This window comes from Bombina bombina, chromosome 7 (genome assembly GCF_027579735.1).
Source record: "Bombina bombina isolate aBomBom1 chromosome 7, aBomBom1.pri, whole genome shotgun sequence".
In the NCBI taxonomy this organism is placed as follows: domain Eukaryota; kingdom Metazoa; phylum Chordata; class Amphibia; order Anura; family Bombinatoridae; genus Bombina; species Bombina bombina.
In genome coordinates, this window is record NC_069505.1 from 241,014,251 (window position 1) to 241,034,177 (window position 19,927).

At 41.0% G+C, this 19,927-nt stretch overlaps 1 protein-coding gene across 3 annotated transcripts in view; it reads left to right on the forward strand.

Annotated features, from left to right (window-relative positions):
* NR2C2 (nuclear receptor subfamily 2 group C member 2) overlaps positions 1-19,927 on the forward strand; it is a 456,514-nt gene that overhangs the window by 397,180 nt on the left and 39,407 nt on the right. For 2 of the 3 annotated variants that reach the window (XM_053720676.1, XM_053720677.1), the window contains one exon: positions 15,035-15,140. In XM_053720676.1, coding sequence (XP_053576651.1) covers positions 15,035-15,140 — 106 coding nt within the window. Of the gene's footprint in view, positions 1-15,034; positions 15,141-17,247; positions 17,465-19,927 lie in introns of all 3 variants that reach the window. The other variant, XR_008403220.1, reaches the window with a different exon arrangement.

The following is a 19,927-nucleotide window of genomic DNA, read 5'->3' on the forward strand; positions in this document are numbered from 1 at the left end:
GATGTAAAATAATACAAATAACAGCAATTTGTATTGGCAGAACAGAAGTGAACAATTTTTAGTTAAGTCTCCACTCCAGCTTAAAATGGAATGGGAACATACAGTTTGAAAAACGCCACAAAATAGCATATGGGTAGGAATTGGAGGTATCGGTTTAAGTATCGGTGCATTTGCATGAGTACAAGTAGTATCGGTATCGGTGCAACCCTAGTAGAAACCATTAGAAAAATGCCTCTTTATGTGAAAACTCTGTGTGCCCTCTTTTGCAGAGTGAGTGAAACAGTCTGCTGAGTAAATCATTATTTTTTAATTTATTTAAATGACCACTAAATGCAGTAGAATTACATAATTAACAAGTGCATAATAAAAAGACAATCATTTAACACCTACTCTGAATTTCAAATAAGCAGTAGATTTTTTACTGACAAATTTATTTTCTTCTATAAGATACGACGAGTCCACGGATTCATCCTTTACTTGTGGGATGTTATCCTCCTGCTAACAGGAAGTGGCAAAGAGCACCACGGCAGAGCTGTCTATATAGCTCCTCCCTTAACTCCACCCCCCAGTCATTCTCTTTGCCTACTCTAAGTACTAAGAAGGGTAAAGTGAAAGAGGTGATAAAATGTTAGTTTTTATTTTCTTCAAGCAAGAGTTTTTTATTTTAAATGGTACCGGTGTGTACTATTTACTCTCAGGCAACAGATGGATGAAGACTTCTGCCTGGAGGCTGATGATCTTAGCATTTGTCACTAAGATCCAGAGCAGTTCCCACAGAATGGCTGAGGAGTACAAGAAACTTCAGTGTGAGGAGCGTTTTCATGCTTAATAGCAGTGAGGTATGTTCAGTCATTTTTTTCTGGAGAGACTGTGGTATTTCAGATTGGCTGACAGTATCCCCATGAGGGTAAGGGTAAGCAGTAATCCTAAGAGAAGAGGGGTATTACTAAGCTTGCATATAGGGGCTAATAAAAAATGGTTGACACTGAGTTTAAATGTTTGTGGGCAAACATTTATTGAATTGGGAGTGCTGATAACGTTTTTGGCAGGGTTTAAGAACCCACATGGCTAGTTTAAGTAACGTTTTTGAGGCTTTATTGAAGGGTACACTTGGCTTCTTTTTTTGGGTTTAAGAACCCACATGGCTAGTTTAAGACCGCTCTGGTGCAGTTCATTAGGGCTGAGAAACATTGAGTGAGATGGGCGGGGCCTATTTTCGCGCCTCAGTTGCGCAGCTGTATTTACAAGGCAAGCAGCAAGCTCCAACTCCGGTGGGCCCTTGTGAAAGTGTTGGGCCAAATTGAAGCTTTAACCCCGTTTTTCCAATCCCTGAGGGCAGGTAGGCTCCACAGCAGGGCTGTGGAGAGGTGCAAGGGGTGTTTTTTCCGGATTTAGGCCTTATTACTTATCCGTTTTTTTACTGTAAAGGGTTAAGTGTTCCTTTCCTTGTGGGGCAAACTTAGCTGCATATTTTGAATATTCATACAAAAAATTGAAACAATTGGATTATTTCTCCTGTTAAGTGTAGTCAGCCCACGGGTCATCCATTACTTATGGGATTATATCTCCTCCCTAACAGGAAGTGCAAGAGGATCACCCAAGCAGAGCTGCTATATAGCTCCTCCCCTCTACGTCATACCCAGTCATTCTCTTGCACCTAACTAATAGATAGGACGTGTGAGAGGACTGTGGTTGTTAAACTTAGTTTTTATTTCTTCAATCAAAAGTTTGTTATTTTAAACGGCACCGGAGTGTGTTGTTTCTTCTCAGGCAGCATTAGAAGAAGAATCTACCTGAGTTTGTCTATGATCTTAGCGGTCGTAACTAAGATCCACTTGCTGTTCTCGGCCATTCTGAGGAGTGAGGTAACTTCAGAACAGGGGATAGCAGGCAGGGCTCACCTGCAAGGAGGTATGTTGCAGTATATTATTTTCTAAGGAATGGAATTGACTGAGAAAATACTGCTAATACCGATGTAATGTAAGTGCAGCCTTAAATGCAGTAGTAGCGACTGGTATCAGGCTGATATGTATGTATGTATACTCTGAGGTATTTCTGGGGAATGGAATTTCACTAAGAAAATACTGTCTATATTTAAGTAATATTTGAGCCTACACTACAGTGAAAGCGACTAGCAGCAGGCTTATTAATAACATTTCATAATTTCATTTTTAAAACGTTTACTGGCATGTTAATCGTTTTTTCTGAGGTACTTGGTGATAAAACTTTATGGGCATGATTTTTACCACATGGCTGTCGTTTGTTTCTGAATAAAATCAGTTTACTGAGCTTCCCCACTGTTGTAATATGAGTGGGAGGGGCCTATTTTAGCGCTTTATTGCGCAGTAAAAATTTAGTCACAGTCTTCCTATTTCTTCCTCCATGATCCAGGACGTCTCTACAGAGCTCAGGCGTCTCCAAAACTAGTTTTGAGGGAGGTAATCACTCACAGCAGACCTGTGATAGTGTGTTTTGACTGTGATAAAAACGTTAATATTAAATTGTTATCCGTTTTTTTTGGGTATTAAGGAGTTAATCATCCATTTGCTGGTGGGTGCAATCCTTTGCTAACTTAATACATTTACTGTGAAAAATTGGTTGCTATAACTATTTTGGTTCATTGTTATTTCAACTGTGACAGTTTTTTGTGCTTCTTAAAGGCACAGTAGCGTTTTTTATATTGCTTGTAAATTTATTTAGAAAAGTATTTCCAAGCTTGCTAGTCTCATTGCTAGTTTGTTTAAACATGTCTGACACAGATGAATCTCTTTGTTCACTATGTTTAAAGGCCAATGTGGAGCCCAATAGAAATTTGTGTACTAATTGCATTGATGCTACTTTAAATAAAAGCCAATCTGTACATGTAAAGAAATTATCACCAGACAACGAGGGGGAAGTTATGCCGACTAACTCTCCTCACGTGTCAGTACCTTCGCCTCCCGCTCAGGAGGGGCGTGATATTGTGGCGCCAAGTACATCAGGGCGGCCCATACAAATCACTTTGCAAGACATGGCTAATGTTATGACTGAAGTACTATCTAAATTGCCAGAATTTAGGGGTAAACGCGATCACTCTGGGGTAAGAACAGAGTGCGCTGATAATAATAGAGCCATGTCTGATACTGCGTCACAATTTGCAGAACATGAGGACGGAGAGCTTCATTCTGTGGGTGACGGATCTGATCCAAACAAAATGGACTCAGATATTTCAAATTTTAAATTTAAGCTTGAGAACCTCCGTGTATTACTAGGGGAGGTATTAGCGGCTCTGAATGATTGTAACACGGTTGCAATTCCAGAGAAAGTATGTAGGCTGGATAAATATTTTGCGGTACCGGCGTGTACTGACGTTTTTCCTATACCTAAAAGGCTTACAGAAATTGTTAACAAGGAGTGGGATAGACCCGGTGTGCCTTTTTCACCCCCTCCTATATTTAGAAAAATGTTTCCAATAGACGCCACCACACGGGACTTATGGCAGACGGTCCCTAAGGTGGAGGGAGCAGTTTCTACTCTGGCTAAGCGCACCACTATCCCGGTGGAGGATAGCTGTGCTTTTTCAGATCCAATGGATAAAAAGTTAGAGGGTTACCTTAAGAAAATGTTTGTTCAGCAAGGTTTTATATTACAACCCCTTGCATGCATTGCGCCTGTCACGGCTGCGGCGGCATTCTGGTTTGAGTCTCTGGAAGAGACCCTTAGCACAGCTCCATTGGATGAGATTATAGACAAGCTTAAAGTCCTTAAGCTAGCTAATTCATTTATTTCTGATGCCGTAGTACACTTAACTAAACTTACGGCTAAGAACTCCGGATTCGCCATTCAAGCGCTGTGGCTTAAATCCTGGTCAGCCGATGTGACTTCTAAATCTAAACTGCTTAACATTCCTTTCAAAGGGCAGACATTATTCGGGCCCGGTTTGAAAGAAATCATCGCTGACATTACTGGAGGTAAGGGCCATGCCCTGCCTCAAGACAGGGCCAAACCAAGGGCTAATCAGTCTAATTTTCGTGCCTTTCGTAACTTCAAGGCAGGAGCAGCATCAACTTCCTCCGCTCCAAGACAGGAAGGAACTGTTGCTCGCTACAGACAGGGCTGGAAACCTAACCAGTCCTGGAACAAGGGCAAGCAGGCCAGAAAACCTGCTGCTGCCCCTAAGACAGCATGAAGTGAGGGCCCCCGATCCGGAAACGGATCTAGTGGGGGGCAGACTTTCTCTCTTCGCCCAGGCTTGGGCAAGAGATGTCCAGGATCCCTGGGCGTTAGAGATCATATCTCAGGGATATCTTCTGGACTTCAAAGCTTCTCCTCCAAAAGGGAGATTTCATCTTTCAAGGTTGTCAGCAAACCAGATAAAGAAAAAGGCGTTTCTACGCTGTGTACAAGACCTTTTACTAATGGGAGTGATCCACCCAGTTCCGCGGTCGGAACACGGACAAGGGTTTTACTCAAATCTGTTTGTGGTTCCCAAAAAAGAGGGAACCTTTAGACCAATCTTGGACTTAAAGATCCTAAACAAATTCCTAAGAGTTCCATCGTTCAAAATGGAAACTATTCGGACCATCTTACCTATGATCCAAGAGGGTCAGTACATGACCACAGTGGATTTAAAGGATGCCTACCTTCACATACCGATTCACAAGGATCATTACCGGTATCTAAGGTTTGCCTTCCTAAACAGGCATTACCAGTTTGTAGCTCTTCCCTTCGGGTTAGCTACAGCTCCAAGAATCTTTACAAAGGTTCTGGGCTCTCTTCTGGCGGTACTAAGACCGCGAGGAATAGCGGTAGCTCCGTACCTAGACGACATTCTGATACAAGTGTCAAGTTTCCAAACTGCCAAGTCTCATACAGAGTTAGTTCTGGCATTTCTAAGGTCTCATGGGTGGAAGGTGAACGTAGAAAAGAGTTCTCTATTGCCACTCACAAGAGTTCCCTTCTTAGGGACTCTTATAGATTCTGTAGAAATGAAAATTTACCTGACAGAGGACAGGTTATCAAAACTTCTTAATGCTTGCCGTGTCCTTCATTCCATTCAACACCCGTCAGTGGCTCAATGCATGGAGGTAATCGGCTTAATGGTAGCGGCAATGGACATAGTACCTTTTGCACGCCTGCCTCTCAGACCGCTGCAATTGTGCATGCTAAGTCAGTGGAATGGGGATTACTCAGATTTGTCCCCTATGCTAAATCTGGATCAAGAGACCAGAGATTCTCTTCTATGGTGGCTTTCTCGGCCACATCTGTCCAGGGGGATGCCCTTCAGCAGGCCAGATTGGACGATTGTAACAACAGACGCCAGCCTGCTAGGTTGGGGCGCAGTCTGGAATTCCCTGAAGGCTCAGGGATCATGGACTCAGGAGGAGAGACTCCTTCCAATAAACATTCTGGAATTAAGAGCAGTTTTCAATGCTCTTCTGGCTTGGCCTCAGTTAGCAACTCTGAGGTTCATCAGGTTTCAGTCGGACAACATCACGACTGTGGCTTACATCAACCATCAGGGAGGGACAAGGAGTTCCCTAGCGATGATGGAAGTCTCAAAGATAATTCGCTGGGCAGAGTCTCACTCTTGCCACCTGTCAGCGATCCACATCCCAGGCATGGAGAACTAGGAGGCGGATTTCCTAAGTCGCCAGACTTTTCATCCGGGGGAGTGGGAACTTCATCCGGAGGTGTTTGCCCAACTGCTTCATCATTGGGGCAAACCAGATCTGGATCTCATGGCGTCTCGCCAGAACGCCAAGCTTCCTTGTTACGGATCCAGGTCCAGGGACCCGGGAGCAGTACTGATAGATGCTCTGACAGCACCTTGGGTCTTCAACATGGCTTATGTGTTTCCACCCTTCCCGATGCTTCCTCGATTGATTGCCAGGATCAAACAGGAGAGAGCATCGATGATTCTAATAGCGCCTGCGTGGCCACGCAGGACCTGGTATGCAGATCTAGTGGACATGTCGTCCTGTCCACCATGGTCTCTGCCTCTGAGACAGGACCTTCTGATTCAGGGTGCTTTCAAACATCCAAATCTAATTTCTCTGAGGCTGACTGCATGGAGATTGAACGCTTGATTCTATCAAAGCGGGGATTCTCGGAGTCAGTGATTGATACCTTAATACAGGCTAGGAAACCTGTTACCAGGAAAATTTACCATAAAATATGGCGTAAATACTTATATTGGTGCGAATCCAAGAGTTACTCATGGAGTAAGGTTAGGATTCCTAGGATATTGTCTTTTCTACAAGAAGGTTTAGAAAAGGGTTTATCTGCTAGTTCGTTAAAGGGACAGATCTCAGCTCTGTCTATCCTTTTACACAAACGTCTGTCATAAGTTCCAGACGTTCAGGCTTTTTGTCAGGCTTTGGCTAGGATTAAGCCTGTGTTTAAGACTGTTGCTCCGCCGTGGAGCTTAAACTTAGTTCTTAACGTTCTGCAAGGTGTTCCGTTTGAACCCCTTCATTCCATTGATATCAAGCTGTTATCTTGGAAAGTTCTGTTTTTAATGGCTATTTCCTCGGCTCGAAGAGTCTCTGAGTTATCGGCCTTACATTGTGATTCTCCTTATCTGATTTTTCATTCAGACAAGGTAGTTCTGCGTACTAAACCTGGGTTCTTACCTAAGGTAGTCACTAACAAGAATATCAATCAAGAGATTGTTGTTCCATCATTGTGCCCTAACCCTTCTTCAAAGAAGGAACGACTTCTGCACAATCTGGACGTCGTCCGTGCCCTGAAATTTTATTTGCAGGCAACTAAGGATTTTCGTCAAACTTCTTCCCTGTTTGTCGTTTATTCTGGACAGAGGAGAGGTCAAAAAGCTTCGACTACCTCTCTCTCTTTTTGGCTTCGTAGCATAATACGTTTAGCCTATGAGACTGCTGGACAGCAGCCTCCTGAAAGGATTACAGCTCATTCTACTAGAGCTGTGGCTTCCACTTGGGCCTTTAAGAATGAGGCCTCTGTTGAACAGATTTGCAAGGCTGCAACTTGGTCTTCACTTCACACTTTTTCAAAATTTTATAAATTTGACACTTTTGCTTCTTCGGAGGCTGTTTTTGGGAGAAAGGTTCTACAGGCAGTGGTTCCTTCCGTGTAAAGATCCTGCCTGTCCCTCCCGTCATCCGTGTACTTTTAGCTTTGGTATTGGTATCCCATAAGTAATGGATGACCCGTGGACTGACTACACTTAACAGGAGAAAACATAATTTATGCTTACCTGATAAATTCCTTTCTCCTGTAGTGTAGTCAGTCCACGGCCCGCCCTGTTTTTTTACGGCAGGTCTAAATTTTAAATTAAACTCCAGTCACCACTGCACCCTATAGTTTCTCCTTTCTCGTTTGGTTTCGGTCGAATGACTGGGTATGACGTAGAGGGGAGGAGCTATATAGCAGCTCTGCTTGGGTGATCCTCTTGCACTTCCTGTTAGGGAGGAGATATAATCCCATAAGTAATGGATGACCCGTGGACTGACTACACTACAGGAGAAAGGAATTTATCAGGTAAGCATAAATTATGTTTTTAAAGCAGTTTTGCAGAATGTGTATGCTTTTTTTCTCTTAAAGGCGCAGTACCGTTTTTTTAAGATTATTTTTTCACTAAATAAAGTGTTTTCAAGCCTGTTTGTGGTCATTACTAGCCTGTTTAACATGTCTGATATTGAGGAAAGCCAATGTTCAATGTGTTTGGAAGCCATTGTGGAATCCCCACTTAAAATGTGTCCCTCATGCACTGAAAGGGAAATAAATTGCAAAGAACATATTTTAGCTGATAAAAGTATGTCGCAGGATGATTCTCAGTCAGAAGGGAATCAGGTTATGCCATCTAATTCTCCCCAAGTGTCACAAACATTAACGTCCGCACAAGCGACGCCAAGTACTTCTAGTGCGTCTAATTCTTTCACCCTGCAAGATATGGCCGCAGTTATGAATACTACCCTCACAGAGGTTTTATATAAGCTGTGTGGGTTGCAGGGGAAGCGCAGTAGGTCTGGTGTGAGAGTAAATGCTGAGCCCTCTGACGTTTTATTAGCCATCTCCGATGTACCCTCACAATTTTCTGAGTTGGGGGTGAGGGATTTGCTGTCTGAGGGAAAGATTTCTGATTCAGGAAAGATGTTCCCTCAGATAAGACGGCTTTTAAATTTAAGCTAGAACACCTCCGCTTGTTACTCAGGGAGGTTTTAGCGACTCTGGATGATTGTGACCCTATTGTTATCCCACCAGAGAAATTGTGTAAAATGGATAGATATCTAGAGGTTCTTACTTACACTAATGTTTTTCTGGTCCCTAAGAGGATTTCGGACATTGTTACAAAGGAGTGGGATAGACAAAATATTTATTCATCAGGGTTTTCTTCTGCAACCTATAGCGTGCATTGTTCCTGTAACTACTGCAGCTGCGTTTTGGTTCAAGGCTCTAGAGGAGGCTCTTCAGGTTGAGACCCCGTTAGATAATATTCTGGATAGAATTAGGGCTCTCAAGCTAGCTAATTCTTTCATTACAGATGCCGCTTTTCAACTGTCTAAGTTAGCGGCAAATAATTCAGGTTTTGCCATTTTAGTGTGTAGAGCGTTATGGCTTAAGTCCTGGTCTGCTAGCCATCCCTTTCAAGGGTAAGACCCTATTCGGGCCTGAACTGAAAGATATAATTTCAGACATCACTGGAGGAAAAGGCCATGCCCTTCCTCAGGATAAGACTAATAAGATGAGGACCAAACAAAATAATTTCCGTTCCTTTCGAAACTTCAAAGGTGGTCCCTCTACCTCCTCCCCTGCTGCAAAGCAAGAGGGGAATTTTGCTCAATCCAAGTCAGTCTGGAGACCTAACCAGACTTGGAACAAAGGTAAACAGGCCAAGAAGCCCGCTGCTGCCATCAAGGCAGCATGAAGGGGCAGCCCCCGATCCGGGACCGGATCTAGTAAGGGGCAGACTTTCATCTCTTTGCTCAGGCTTGGGCAAGAGACGTTCAGGACTCCTGGGCTTTAGAAATCGTGACCCAGGGGTATCTTCTAGACTTCAAAGATTCTCCTCCAAGGGGGAGATTCCATCTTTCTCAATTGTCTGTAAACTAGACAAAAAGAGAGGCGTTCTTACGCTGTGTAGACGACCTATGTACCATGGGAGTAATCTGCCCAGTTCCAAAAACAGAACAGGGGCAGGGGTTTTACTCCAATCTGTTTGTGGTTCCCAAAAAAGAGGGAACCTTCAGACCAATTTTAGATCTCAAGATTCTAAACAAATTCCTCAGAGTCCCATCCTTCAAGATTGAGACTAGTCAAACTATTTTACCAATGATCCAGGAGGGTAAATATATGACCACCGTGGATTTAAAGGGAACCACAACACCTGCTTGAAAAGTTTTTAACTAACTTTCTCTGATTATGCAAAATAAACTAACTACAATTCTGCATGCAGTCTTCATCTTACTGCATTCTGTTGCAGGAAACAGCTTTATAATTTTAATGATGATCTGCAGCCTACAATCTGCTATGTCTGCTGCCATATTGTGAAGTACTTTCCACTACAGTGGTCCTGTGACTAAAACGGCACCTTTTTCTATTACAAAGGCTGAGGAAGCAGAGGGATCACTGCAGTATCTTTTAAGAACAGCTTCACTGCTATAATCATAAATACCAAGAGCAGGGAAGGAAGTGGGAGGGGAAGAGGAATGCACAGGGGAAGAAAGGCTCCGGAGACAGAAAGCAAACTCCTGCTGCAGATATAATTGTAAGCAGATACTTCTGCATTTATCTACGTTACTTACAGTCTCGGGAGCCCTGAGTCTCCCTCCCCCTCTCTGCTTCCTTCCCTGCTCTTGCTGTTTATAAATATAGCAGAGCCTGAAGCCGTTCTCAGAAACTGCAGTCCTCACTTTGCTTCCTCAGTGTTAGAAATAGAAGGTGCCGTGTGAGTCACGTGACCTACTAATGTTGAAGACGTGCATTACAATATGGCAGCAGACATAGCAAGTGCTAGGCTGCTGATTAAACTTTAAATTATGAAGCTGTTTTTCTACAATATAATGAAAATATGAAAAGACAGCATAAATAAGTGATAGTTAGTTTATTTTGCACAATTCCAACAAGTTTGTTTAGAACATTTGAAGCAGGTGTTGTGGTTCCCTTTAAAGGATGCGTATCTGCACATCCCTATCCACAAAGATCATCACCAGTTCCTCAGGTTCGCCTTTCTGGACAAGCATTACCAGTTTGTGTTTGAGGTGTTTGCACAATTGATTCATCAATGGGGCACACCAGAATTGGATCTTATGGCATCTCGTCAGAATGCCAAACTTCCTTGTTACGGGTCCAGATGAAGGGATCCTCAAGCAGTACTGATAGATGCTCTAGCAGTACCTTGGTCGTTCAACCTGGCTTCTGTGTTTCCACCATTTCCTCTCCTTCCTCGTCTGATTGCCAGAATCAAACAGGAGAGAGCTTCGGTGATTTTGATAGCACCTGCGTGGCCACGCAGGACTTGGTATGCAGACCTGGTGGACATGTCATCTCTACCACCTTGGACTCTGCCACTGAGACAGGACCTTCTCATTCAAGGTCCGTTCCAGCATCCAAATCTAGTTTCTCTGCGTCTGACTGCCTGGAGATTGAACGCTTGATTTTATCCAAGCGGGGATTCTCTGAGTCGGTCATAGATACCTTGATTCAGGCTTGAAAGCCTGTCACTAGGAAAATTTATCATAAGATATGGCGTAAATATCTTTATTGGTGCGAATCCAAAGGCTACTCATGGAGTAAGATCTGGATTCCTAGGATTTTGTCCTTTCTCCAAGAAGGATTGGAGAAGGGGTTATCAGCTAGTTCCCTAAAGGGACAAACATCTGCTTTATCAATTTTACTGCACAAGCGTCTGGCAGATGTTCCAGACGTTCAGTCGTTCTGTCAGGCTTTAGTTTGAATCAATCCTGTGTTTAAACCTGTTGCTCCGCCATGGAGTTTGAATTTAGTTCTTAAAGTTCTTCAAGGGGTTCCGTTTGAACCTATGCATTCCATAGATATTAAGCTTCTATCTTGGAAAGTTCTGTTTTTTTTGTTTTTTTTTTTGTTTTGTTTTTATTGAGGTTCTTTTTCATGTATACAAATAGTAAGTATTAACACGTATTAACAAGGAAAACAAACAATTACAGTGTAAATTGTCAAAAGAAATCGCACATAAATACAGTACAGATAAACGACAAAGTACACATTAAATGCATTATCTACATAATGTAAAGTAGGTAGACATTGATGCGACAGGGCCACTCATGGACCCCAAATGTAGAACCTCTTTTTAACTGTTTCTCAGAACCATAATTAGTAATAACAAGGCAGCAACCAAGGGGCTATGGACCCTATAGGGTGTGGAATACTATACAGAAGGGATTCTTATCCAGTGTATAAATAAGGTATAAAAATATGCGAATGTTTATGTAGGCTCAAAGGTTGTACTAAGGCTGGTAATAGTGGAAAAGAAAAATGTTATATAAGTAGGAATAGTAGCTAGGGTGCGGTACAAGTAAGAAAGACCGCATAGATAATCCTTCTAAAATAGGAGGCTTATTATATGTGGGGGGGGGGGGGGGGGGGGGGAGGTGGTAAATAAAGTTATTTCAATAAGCAAATTAGATAGTAGAGAGCTATATACTAAGAAATTCAGGGTATTAACTTCTAAAAAGCATAATGGCAACAAATAGGCAACGTCGTTTGATGGGTACAAAATTCTAGATATTAAGCTGCACAAATTTAAGGCATTGGAAATATGAATTTACTATGTCAAACGGGAGAGTAAAAAAACTGATATATCCCAGTCCTAACAGGGCCACTTATTTCAATCTCCAGAAGTGAAATCTATACAAGCTATTGGTCATATATAAAGGATTAGAGGTAGGTCACTAGGGCTACCTAAGGGGGTACATTAATAGAGTTAAGAAAGCAGCCTTGCGGTGAAAATTCAAGGGCAACAGTTATAGATATGGAGATACATGTGGATACCATAATCCAGGGGCTATAGGGACTATCCAGATAATCCTCAAAGTAGGGAGCTAATTGTAAACCAGGTACCTAGATAGGGGGATATAACAAGAGCAGATGCCATGTCAGTATTTGAGGCTAATGCAGTGAGGTAAAAAGGGACTATATATTTAACTAACGCGGCTCCTATGTAAACTTGAGCCAACAACATAAGGGCTTTAATAGAATGTGTGAATTGTCTTTATAGCAGTTATATACACCTCTAATGAATTCACTAGGCTAGCCACATGTGCGGCGTGTATTAAAAGCAGACTAAATACATGTGTGGGTGTTCATAAGCTAAAGTTTTTTGTTTTGTAGTTATGTTTTGTTTTATATCCCACTAGGGTCTGGGGTAAAACCACCCGTTAGCAAGGCACATTTAAGTAAATTCAGTCAAGGAAAAAAGTAGTCCAACTACCCCGGCCGCAGGCAGTTAGTCCAAATAAAGAAAAATTCTCAAAAGCCTTGCTAAGAAATGCTGTCTAAACAGAGCCTAAACTTTAATACCATAATGTCTGCCTACATGGTTATTACTCACGGTATCCTTATGTTTTCAAACAGTGGGCATATAAACACACCATCAGCTCTATGAGCCATATTGAACAGTAGTTAGAAGAGACACTTGTCCCACGCTCAGAGATAATTTCTGCATTAATGTGTATGTTGCAGAGACCTGATGCAGTTATCATCCTTTCAAGGTAGCAGACGTTTAGCCCTTTAGGTAGGTTGGTAAAAGTAAAATACTGACAGCAGGGGTAAATTCCAATAAGTACTTCTCCGTGCACAATAAACAAACTAGGGAATAAAACTGCAAGACATTAGTAAATAACAGAGGAGCTTGAAGGTAACAGCAAGTTCAAACAAACTCATGGTGGACAGTTCAAAAATAGTCAAACACGTCGCCGCCATAGTCAAAGTCACTCAAAAGCCCTCAGTGTTCTAGCCGATGCCTACTCTGTGCAGCTTGGCTGGGATGTCTGACTGCTGCTGTCCGCAGATGAGAAGGGCCGACTGAGCTCTGCCAAAGAAGAGGCGGTGCAGGTCCTTAAATCTCTGAGCCCTTGTATTGCGGTCTGCTGCGCTCGGGCAAGTCCAAATAAAGCAGCCTGGCGATGAGGTTACCACTGGTGTAAGGTATAGGCCTCTCTGGGTTGCTTTAGTTGCAGGCGATAGTATCTGCGTGTGGCTGCTAGATACAGTGAGAAGTGCTTGATGTGGCAGAAGGCTGGAGCTCTTTAGCGTGCCCGGCGATAAGCCGGTAGGGGCAGTTCCATTCCCCGCTTCCAAGACAATACGCTCAGGAGGTGAGGGACGCCGGGGCCCCAAGGCGCCGCCACCCCCCGGCATGGCCATGCAGATGGGCACTTGAGTAGGACAAGCCAGAAGCTTGTCGTCTGCCTGTCGGAGCGCCAGACTGGGTAAACACTCAAGTATGCTGCAGCACCCATCAAGAAAAAGATGGATCTCCTCCATAATTTGCTCCGCTGTTGACATGCCGGAGAATAGTAGTGGGCTCCAGGGATGCATTAGAGATAGGCACAAGATGGCCGACTTCACAGCCTCTTGCTAGCAGGTTACCCACAAGATGTTTGAAAGTCTATCACTTTGGCAGAGCTCATAGCAGTAGAAATAGATGCGCGGATCATTTGTATTAAGCAATCTTCATTATGGAACAGATATTAAGGCTGGAGCAGACCTAGAAATTAACTTTTATATGCAATGTAGTCGGAGCTACTGAAATGTGCGTCCTCAATGCTGCTCTGCTGGCTCCGCCCCGGAAAGTTCTGTTTTTAGTTGCTATCTCTTTGGCTCGAAGAGTTTCTGAACTATCTGCATTGCAATGCGACTCGCCTTATCTTGTTTTCCATGCTGATAAGGTGGTTTTGCGTACCAAACTTGGATTCCTTCCTAAGGTTGTTACTAGTAAGAATATTAATCAGGAAATTGTTGTTCCTTCTCTGTGTCCTAATCCTTCCTCTAAGAAGGAGCATCTTTTGCACAACTTGGACTTGGTTCGTGCTTTGAAGTTTTACGTGCAAGCGACCAAAGATTTCCGTCAAACATCTTCTTTGTTTGTTGTCTATTCTGGAAAAAGTAGAGGTCAAAAAGCTACGGCTACCTCTCTTTCTTTTTGGCTGAAAAGCATCATCCGTTTGGCATACAAAACTGCTGGACAGCAGCCTCCTGAAAGAATTACAGCTCACTCTACTAGAGTGGTGGCTTCCACATGGGCTTTTAAAAATGATGCTTCTGTTGAACAGATTTGTAAGGCTGCGACTTGGTCTTCACTTCATACCTTTTCCAAATTTTACAAATTTGATACTTTTGCTTCTTCGGAGGCTATTTTTGGGAGAAAAGTTCTTCAAGCAGGGGTGCCTTCTGTTTAACCATCTGTCTTGTCCCTCCCGTTCATCCGTGTCCTGTAGCTTTGGTATTGTATCCCACAAGTAAAGGATGAATCCGTGGACTCGTCGTATCTTATTGAAGAAAAGTAAATGTATGCTTACCTGATAAATTCATTTCTTCTATGATACGATGAGTCCACGGCCCGCCCTGTCAATTTAAGACGGATTATATTTTTGATTTGAAACTTCAGTCACCTCTGCAACTTTTAGTTTCTCCTTTTTCTTCCTGTACCTTCAGTCGAATGACTGGGGGGTGGAGTTAAGGTAGGAGCTATATAGACAGCTCTGCTGTGGTGCTCTTTGCCACTTCCTGTTAGCAGGAGGATAATATCCCACAAGTAAAAGATGAATCCGTGGACTCATCGCATCATAGAAGAAATTTATCAGGTAAGCATAAATTTACTTTTTCTCCCATTTTCTGGCCCTCTGTATCATATGACAGGTGTCAGCCAATCACAGACTAGCATATGTATACCCTGTGAGCTTGTGCACATGCTCAGTAGGATCTTGTTCCTCAGAAAGTGTGAATATAAAACGACGTAAATTGGAAAGTGTCTTAAAACTGCTGCTCTATCAAAATCATAAAAGTTTATTTTGACTTGAGTATCCCTTTAATCATGCAGATCATCCGGGTCTCTCCAGTACGCAGCAAATAGAAAAGTTTCAGGAAAAAGCCCAAATGGAGCTACAAGACTATGTGCAAAAAACATACCCTGAAGACACCTACAGGTACTTTACTGTGTGTGGGTTATTATTATTGTCAAGATTACCGCAGTTTTTACTGTATCTTTGCACTAACCTTGTCTCATCATTATATGTTAGAAGTGCTGCAGCTTTAAGCTCAGCTCACCACACCTTCTGGGTGTGTCTCGGTCTCTGTGACATCATTAGAAGCCATGTTAGTTTTACTGATGATTCTGTTAGTGAGTCAGCCATGTGGTTGTAGCTAAATAAAAGTTATCTAAAGTTCCTGCTGCAGTCTTCATGATATGTACAAGACACATCAGACACAAGGTAACAGCACACAACTGAATGTTCTAATCCTGACTATACAGAGAACATAACAGCTGGCGATGAGGATCTGTGGTCTTACCCTATAATGGCACTTATTGGCACCTTACCTGTGTTTGCAGCCGACACAGACAGATAACACACATATAATGGCACTTATTGGCACCTTACCAGTGTTTGCAGTAGGCACAGACAGATAACACACATATAATGGCACTTATTGGCACCTTGCCTGTGTTTGCACCAGACACAGACAGGTAACACACATATAATGGCACTTATTGGCACCTTTCCCATGTTTGCACCAGACGCAGACAGATAACACACATTTAATGGCACTTATTGGCACCTTTCCTGTGTTTGCACCAGGCACAGACAGATAACACACATGCAATGGCACTTATTGGCACCTTACCTGTGTTTGCATCAGACACAGACAGATAGCACACATATAATGGCACTTATTGGCACCTTACCTGTGTTTGCAGCAGACACAGACAGATAACACACATATAATGGTTCTCATTGGCACCTTACCTGTGTTTGCATCAGACACAGACAGATAACACACATATAATGGCACTTATTGGCACCTTACCTGTGTTTGCACCAGACACAGACAGATAACATGCATATACTGACACTTATTGGCAACGTACCTGTGTTTGCACCAGACACAGACAGATAACACACATATAATGACACTTATTGGCACCTTACCTGTGTTTGCACCAGACACAGACAGATAACACACATATAATGGCACTTATTGGCACCTTACCTGTGTTTGCACCAGACACAGACAGATAACACACATATAATGGCACTTATTGGCACCTTACCTGTGTTTGCAGCAGGCACAGACAGATAACACACATGTAATGGCACTTATTGGCACCTTACCTGTGTTTGCACCAGGCACAGACAGATAACACACATGAAATGGCACTTATTAGCACCTTACCTGTGTTTGCACCAGACACAGACAGATAACACACATATAATGGCACTTATTGGCACCTTACCTGTGTTTGCAGCAGGCACAGACAGATAACACACATATAATGGCACTTATTGGCACCTTGCCTGTGTTTGCACCAGACACAGACAGGTAGCACACATATAATGGCACTTATTGGCACCTTACCTGTGTTTGCACCAGGCACAGACAGATAACACACATGAAATGGCACTTATTGGCACCTTACCTGTGTTTGCACCAGACACAGACAGATAACACACATATAATGGCACTTATTGGCACCTTACCTGTGTTTGCAGCAGGCACAGACAGATAACACACATGAAATGGCACTTATTAGCACCTTACCTGTGTTTGCACCAGGCACAGACAGATAACACACATATGATGGCACTTATTGGCACCTTACCTGTATTGAACCAGACACAGACAGATAACACACATATAATGACACTTATTGGCACCTTACTTGTGTTTGCAGCAGACACAGACAGATAACACACATATGTCAGTATATGGCCGGGTTATAACACAATATATTTAACAATCTTTAAAATTAACCCACAATCAAATATGCATATACTAAGACAATAAAATTAATATAAATTCCTGAATTCTTTTTATTAGTTAATATCTATAAACACATTGAAATATATTTGTAGGAACAAGAATATGAATCAATACTATACACTAAAACTATTAAAATATGCTATACAAATCTCATAAAAGTTGCCTTATTCACAATAGCCTCCCAAATCAGAATTGCATTTAAAGTATCACAGTGAGACTAAGATATTAGCTACTATTTCTAAGAATTACCACTTACTTGTTTCTTCCTTGCAGTTTAAAATGCCCGCCAGCCCCCTCCCATATTTCGTCATCATGATCCTATGGTTTTGTTCAGTGTCCTGCTGTAACTCTGCAAGTCTCGTATTTCCACGCTCCCGATTTAGCGCATGCGCATTGCGCCGCTAACACTGCATGGGGACTGTGAACTTAGTCTCCGGCAGTCATTGTTTTCTATGAAGCAGTGTGCAGTTTAGTTTCTTCTCTTCTATCCGTAAGTAATACTGGTAGTGCAAATGTTTACCTTTCTGTGTTCCCCCTCAAAGAAATCCGAGCTGGTGGTTTATTTTATTTGTTCAGACTGACCAATCTAATTTGTCTGTAACGTTCAGTGTAGACTGACAGTTTAGGCTGGGGTACACAACAGATTGCAAGCTATGTCTGGGTGAACTGAATATACTTATGTAACCTATGTGAAAATTTAGGTTGACTGTCCCTTTAGAATAAACCCACAATCAAATATGCATATACTAAGACAATAAAATTAATATAAATTCCTGAATTCTTTTTATTAGTTAATATCTATAAACACATTGAAATATATTTGTAGGAACAAGGATATGAATCAATATTATACACTAAAACTATTAAAACATGCTATACAAATCTCATAAAAGTTGCCTTATTCACAATAGCCTCCCAAATCAGAATTGCATTTAAAGTATCACAGTGAGACATACAAGATATTAGCTACTAACATTAAGACTGGTACAATCAACAGTGCTAAGTTAAACAATAGGACAATATACACTCTTATTAAAACATCAGAAATTGGATATATTATCTGTGCAAACAACCAACTCCTATGTCTAAGCGGAAATAAATTCTTAATTACCTACAGTTAAGACAAATTCTAAGATATATATATATATATATATATATATATATATATATATATGTTTTGCAAAGATAAACAACTTAAAATTTAGGATTAGTTTAAAATATACAGGCTATGAATACAAGCTAAAATACAAACTGCTCTCTTTAATCTATTACTTACAATTTGACTATGGTTTTACCAATTACCTTTGTATACTTTACCCAGATAAAACAAATCAATATCCAATATTTCTCAGCATGTTCAATCTCACCTCAGAATACCAAAAATTGGAGTATTGTTGCATATGGAGAATAAAAGTAGCTGTTTGCTTATAATAACTGCAGCAGTTATTCGTCCAGGGTTTCAGCAAAACAGTCTACCAGCCAAAGTTAGCAAGAGTTAGCCAGCAGCCCTTCTTTCTCTCTCTATGCTTGGGGTTAAATCATCTGATATCACCAGCCCGTTTTTTTGTTTAGTAACCATCATTGGTGAGATTGGAAACGGCCAACGGAAGCTTGTCTCGGATTGGCCCTTTGAAACTGAATATGGATTGGTTCATCTGGGAAGTATCTTTTAACAGTCAAATATTTTGGCTGTAATACCAGATTTTGGCCATCAAGGGGCAGCAAACAAACAGATTCATTTAACCATTTCTAACATTTTTAACAATTTAATACATTTTTATAAAGTGATCATTTATCAGACCACTTTTTGCATCAATCACTTACAACCTAAATTCCAGACAGGGTAGCATCATGTCAATTTCTTGATTATTTTAATATGAAACATCAAATTCTTTTTAATATCATATTAAATCAAAATAATTTATACTGCTAACTATTCCAAAATTATTAACATTTAAAATCCTGATATATATTCATATAAAAATCGCATGTTTTATATTCAGTACTACACTGTATCCCAACATGAATAATATATTGCATATTTCTAATAAATCCTGAATGCATGAATCTTGTCTATGCAGATCTGAAATAAAAAATGATAGTGTTATTAATCATTGCTTTTTAGGTCCACAAATATCCATTAATGTTCTTCCTGTCATTTTCCATTCGCTTCCTGGAATATAGAGAAATTGTATTAATTTTGGAATAACTTAAACATTTTATATCTACTAATGCAGTTATTCATCTAATTCATTTCAATCTGAATTGCATTATAGACATGTAATACAGCCTAAGGTATATATATTAAATATTTTGTCTGAAAATATGTACATGTGTATATATATATATATATATATATATATATATATATATACCTGTATTCATTTCTATGCTGTCTTTTAACAATGGGTTTAAGAGTATAATTTAGAACATGTGTTTTTAGCTGGTCAAATTTTTACTGTCTCCATACACAGCAGGGGTAATTAAACAAGTCTATGCTAATCACTATGTAGTCAGAATTTTACCTGCTTATCTAGTTTATGCTCAGAATATCGTCTCCATACATTCCAGGATGTGTTTGACCATCGGTCCTTGTTTGCTAATTTGGTTGTTACCCCCTACAGGGCTGTGAGCTTCAAAAGCTATGTTATCTTTTAATTAGGATAAACATGTCTTCACCCAGCCAAAACCATTTGGCAGGGGGTTTGTGATTTATAGTGAAATAGCACTGTTGTAAATAGCCTCATATTTAATTAATTCTGTGGTCTCACCAACTATATATATATATATGAAAATTATATATATATATATATATATATATATATATATATATATATATATATATATATATATATATATATAAAATTTTCATTTATAATATGCATATACCCTGACACATATAATGGCACTTATTGGCACCTTAACTGTGTTTGCACCAGGCACAGACAGATAA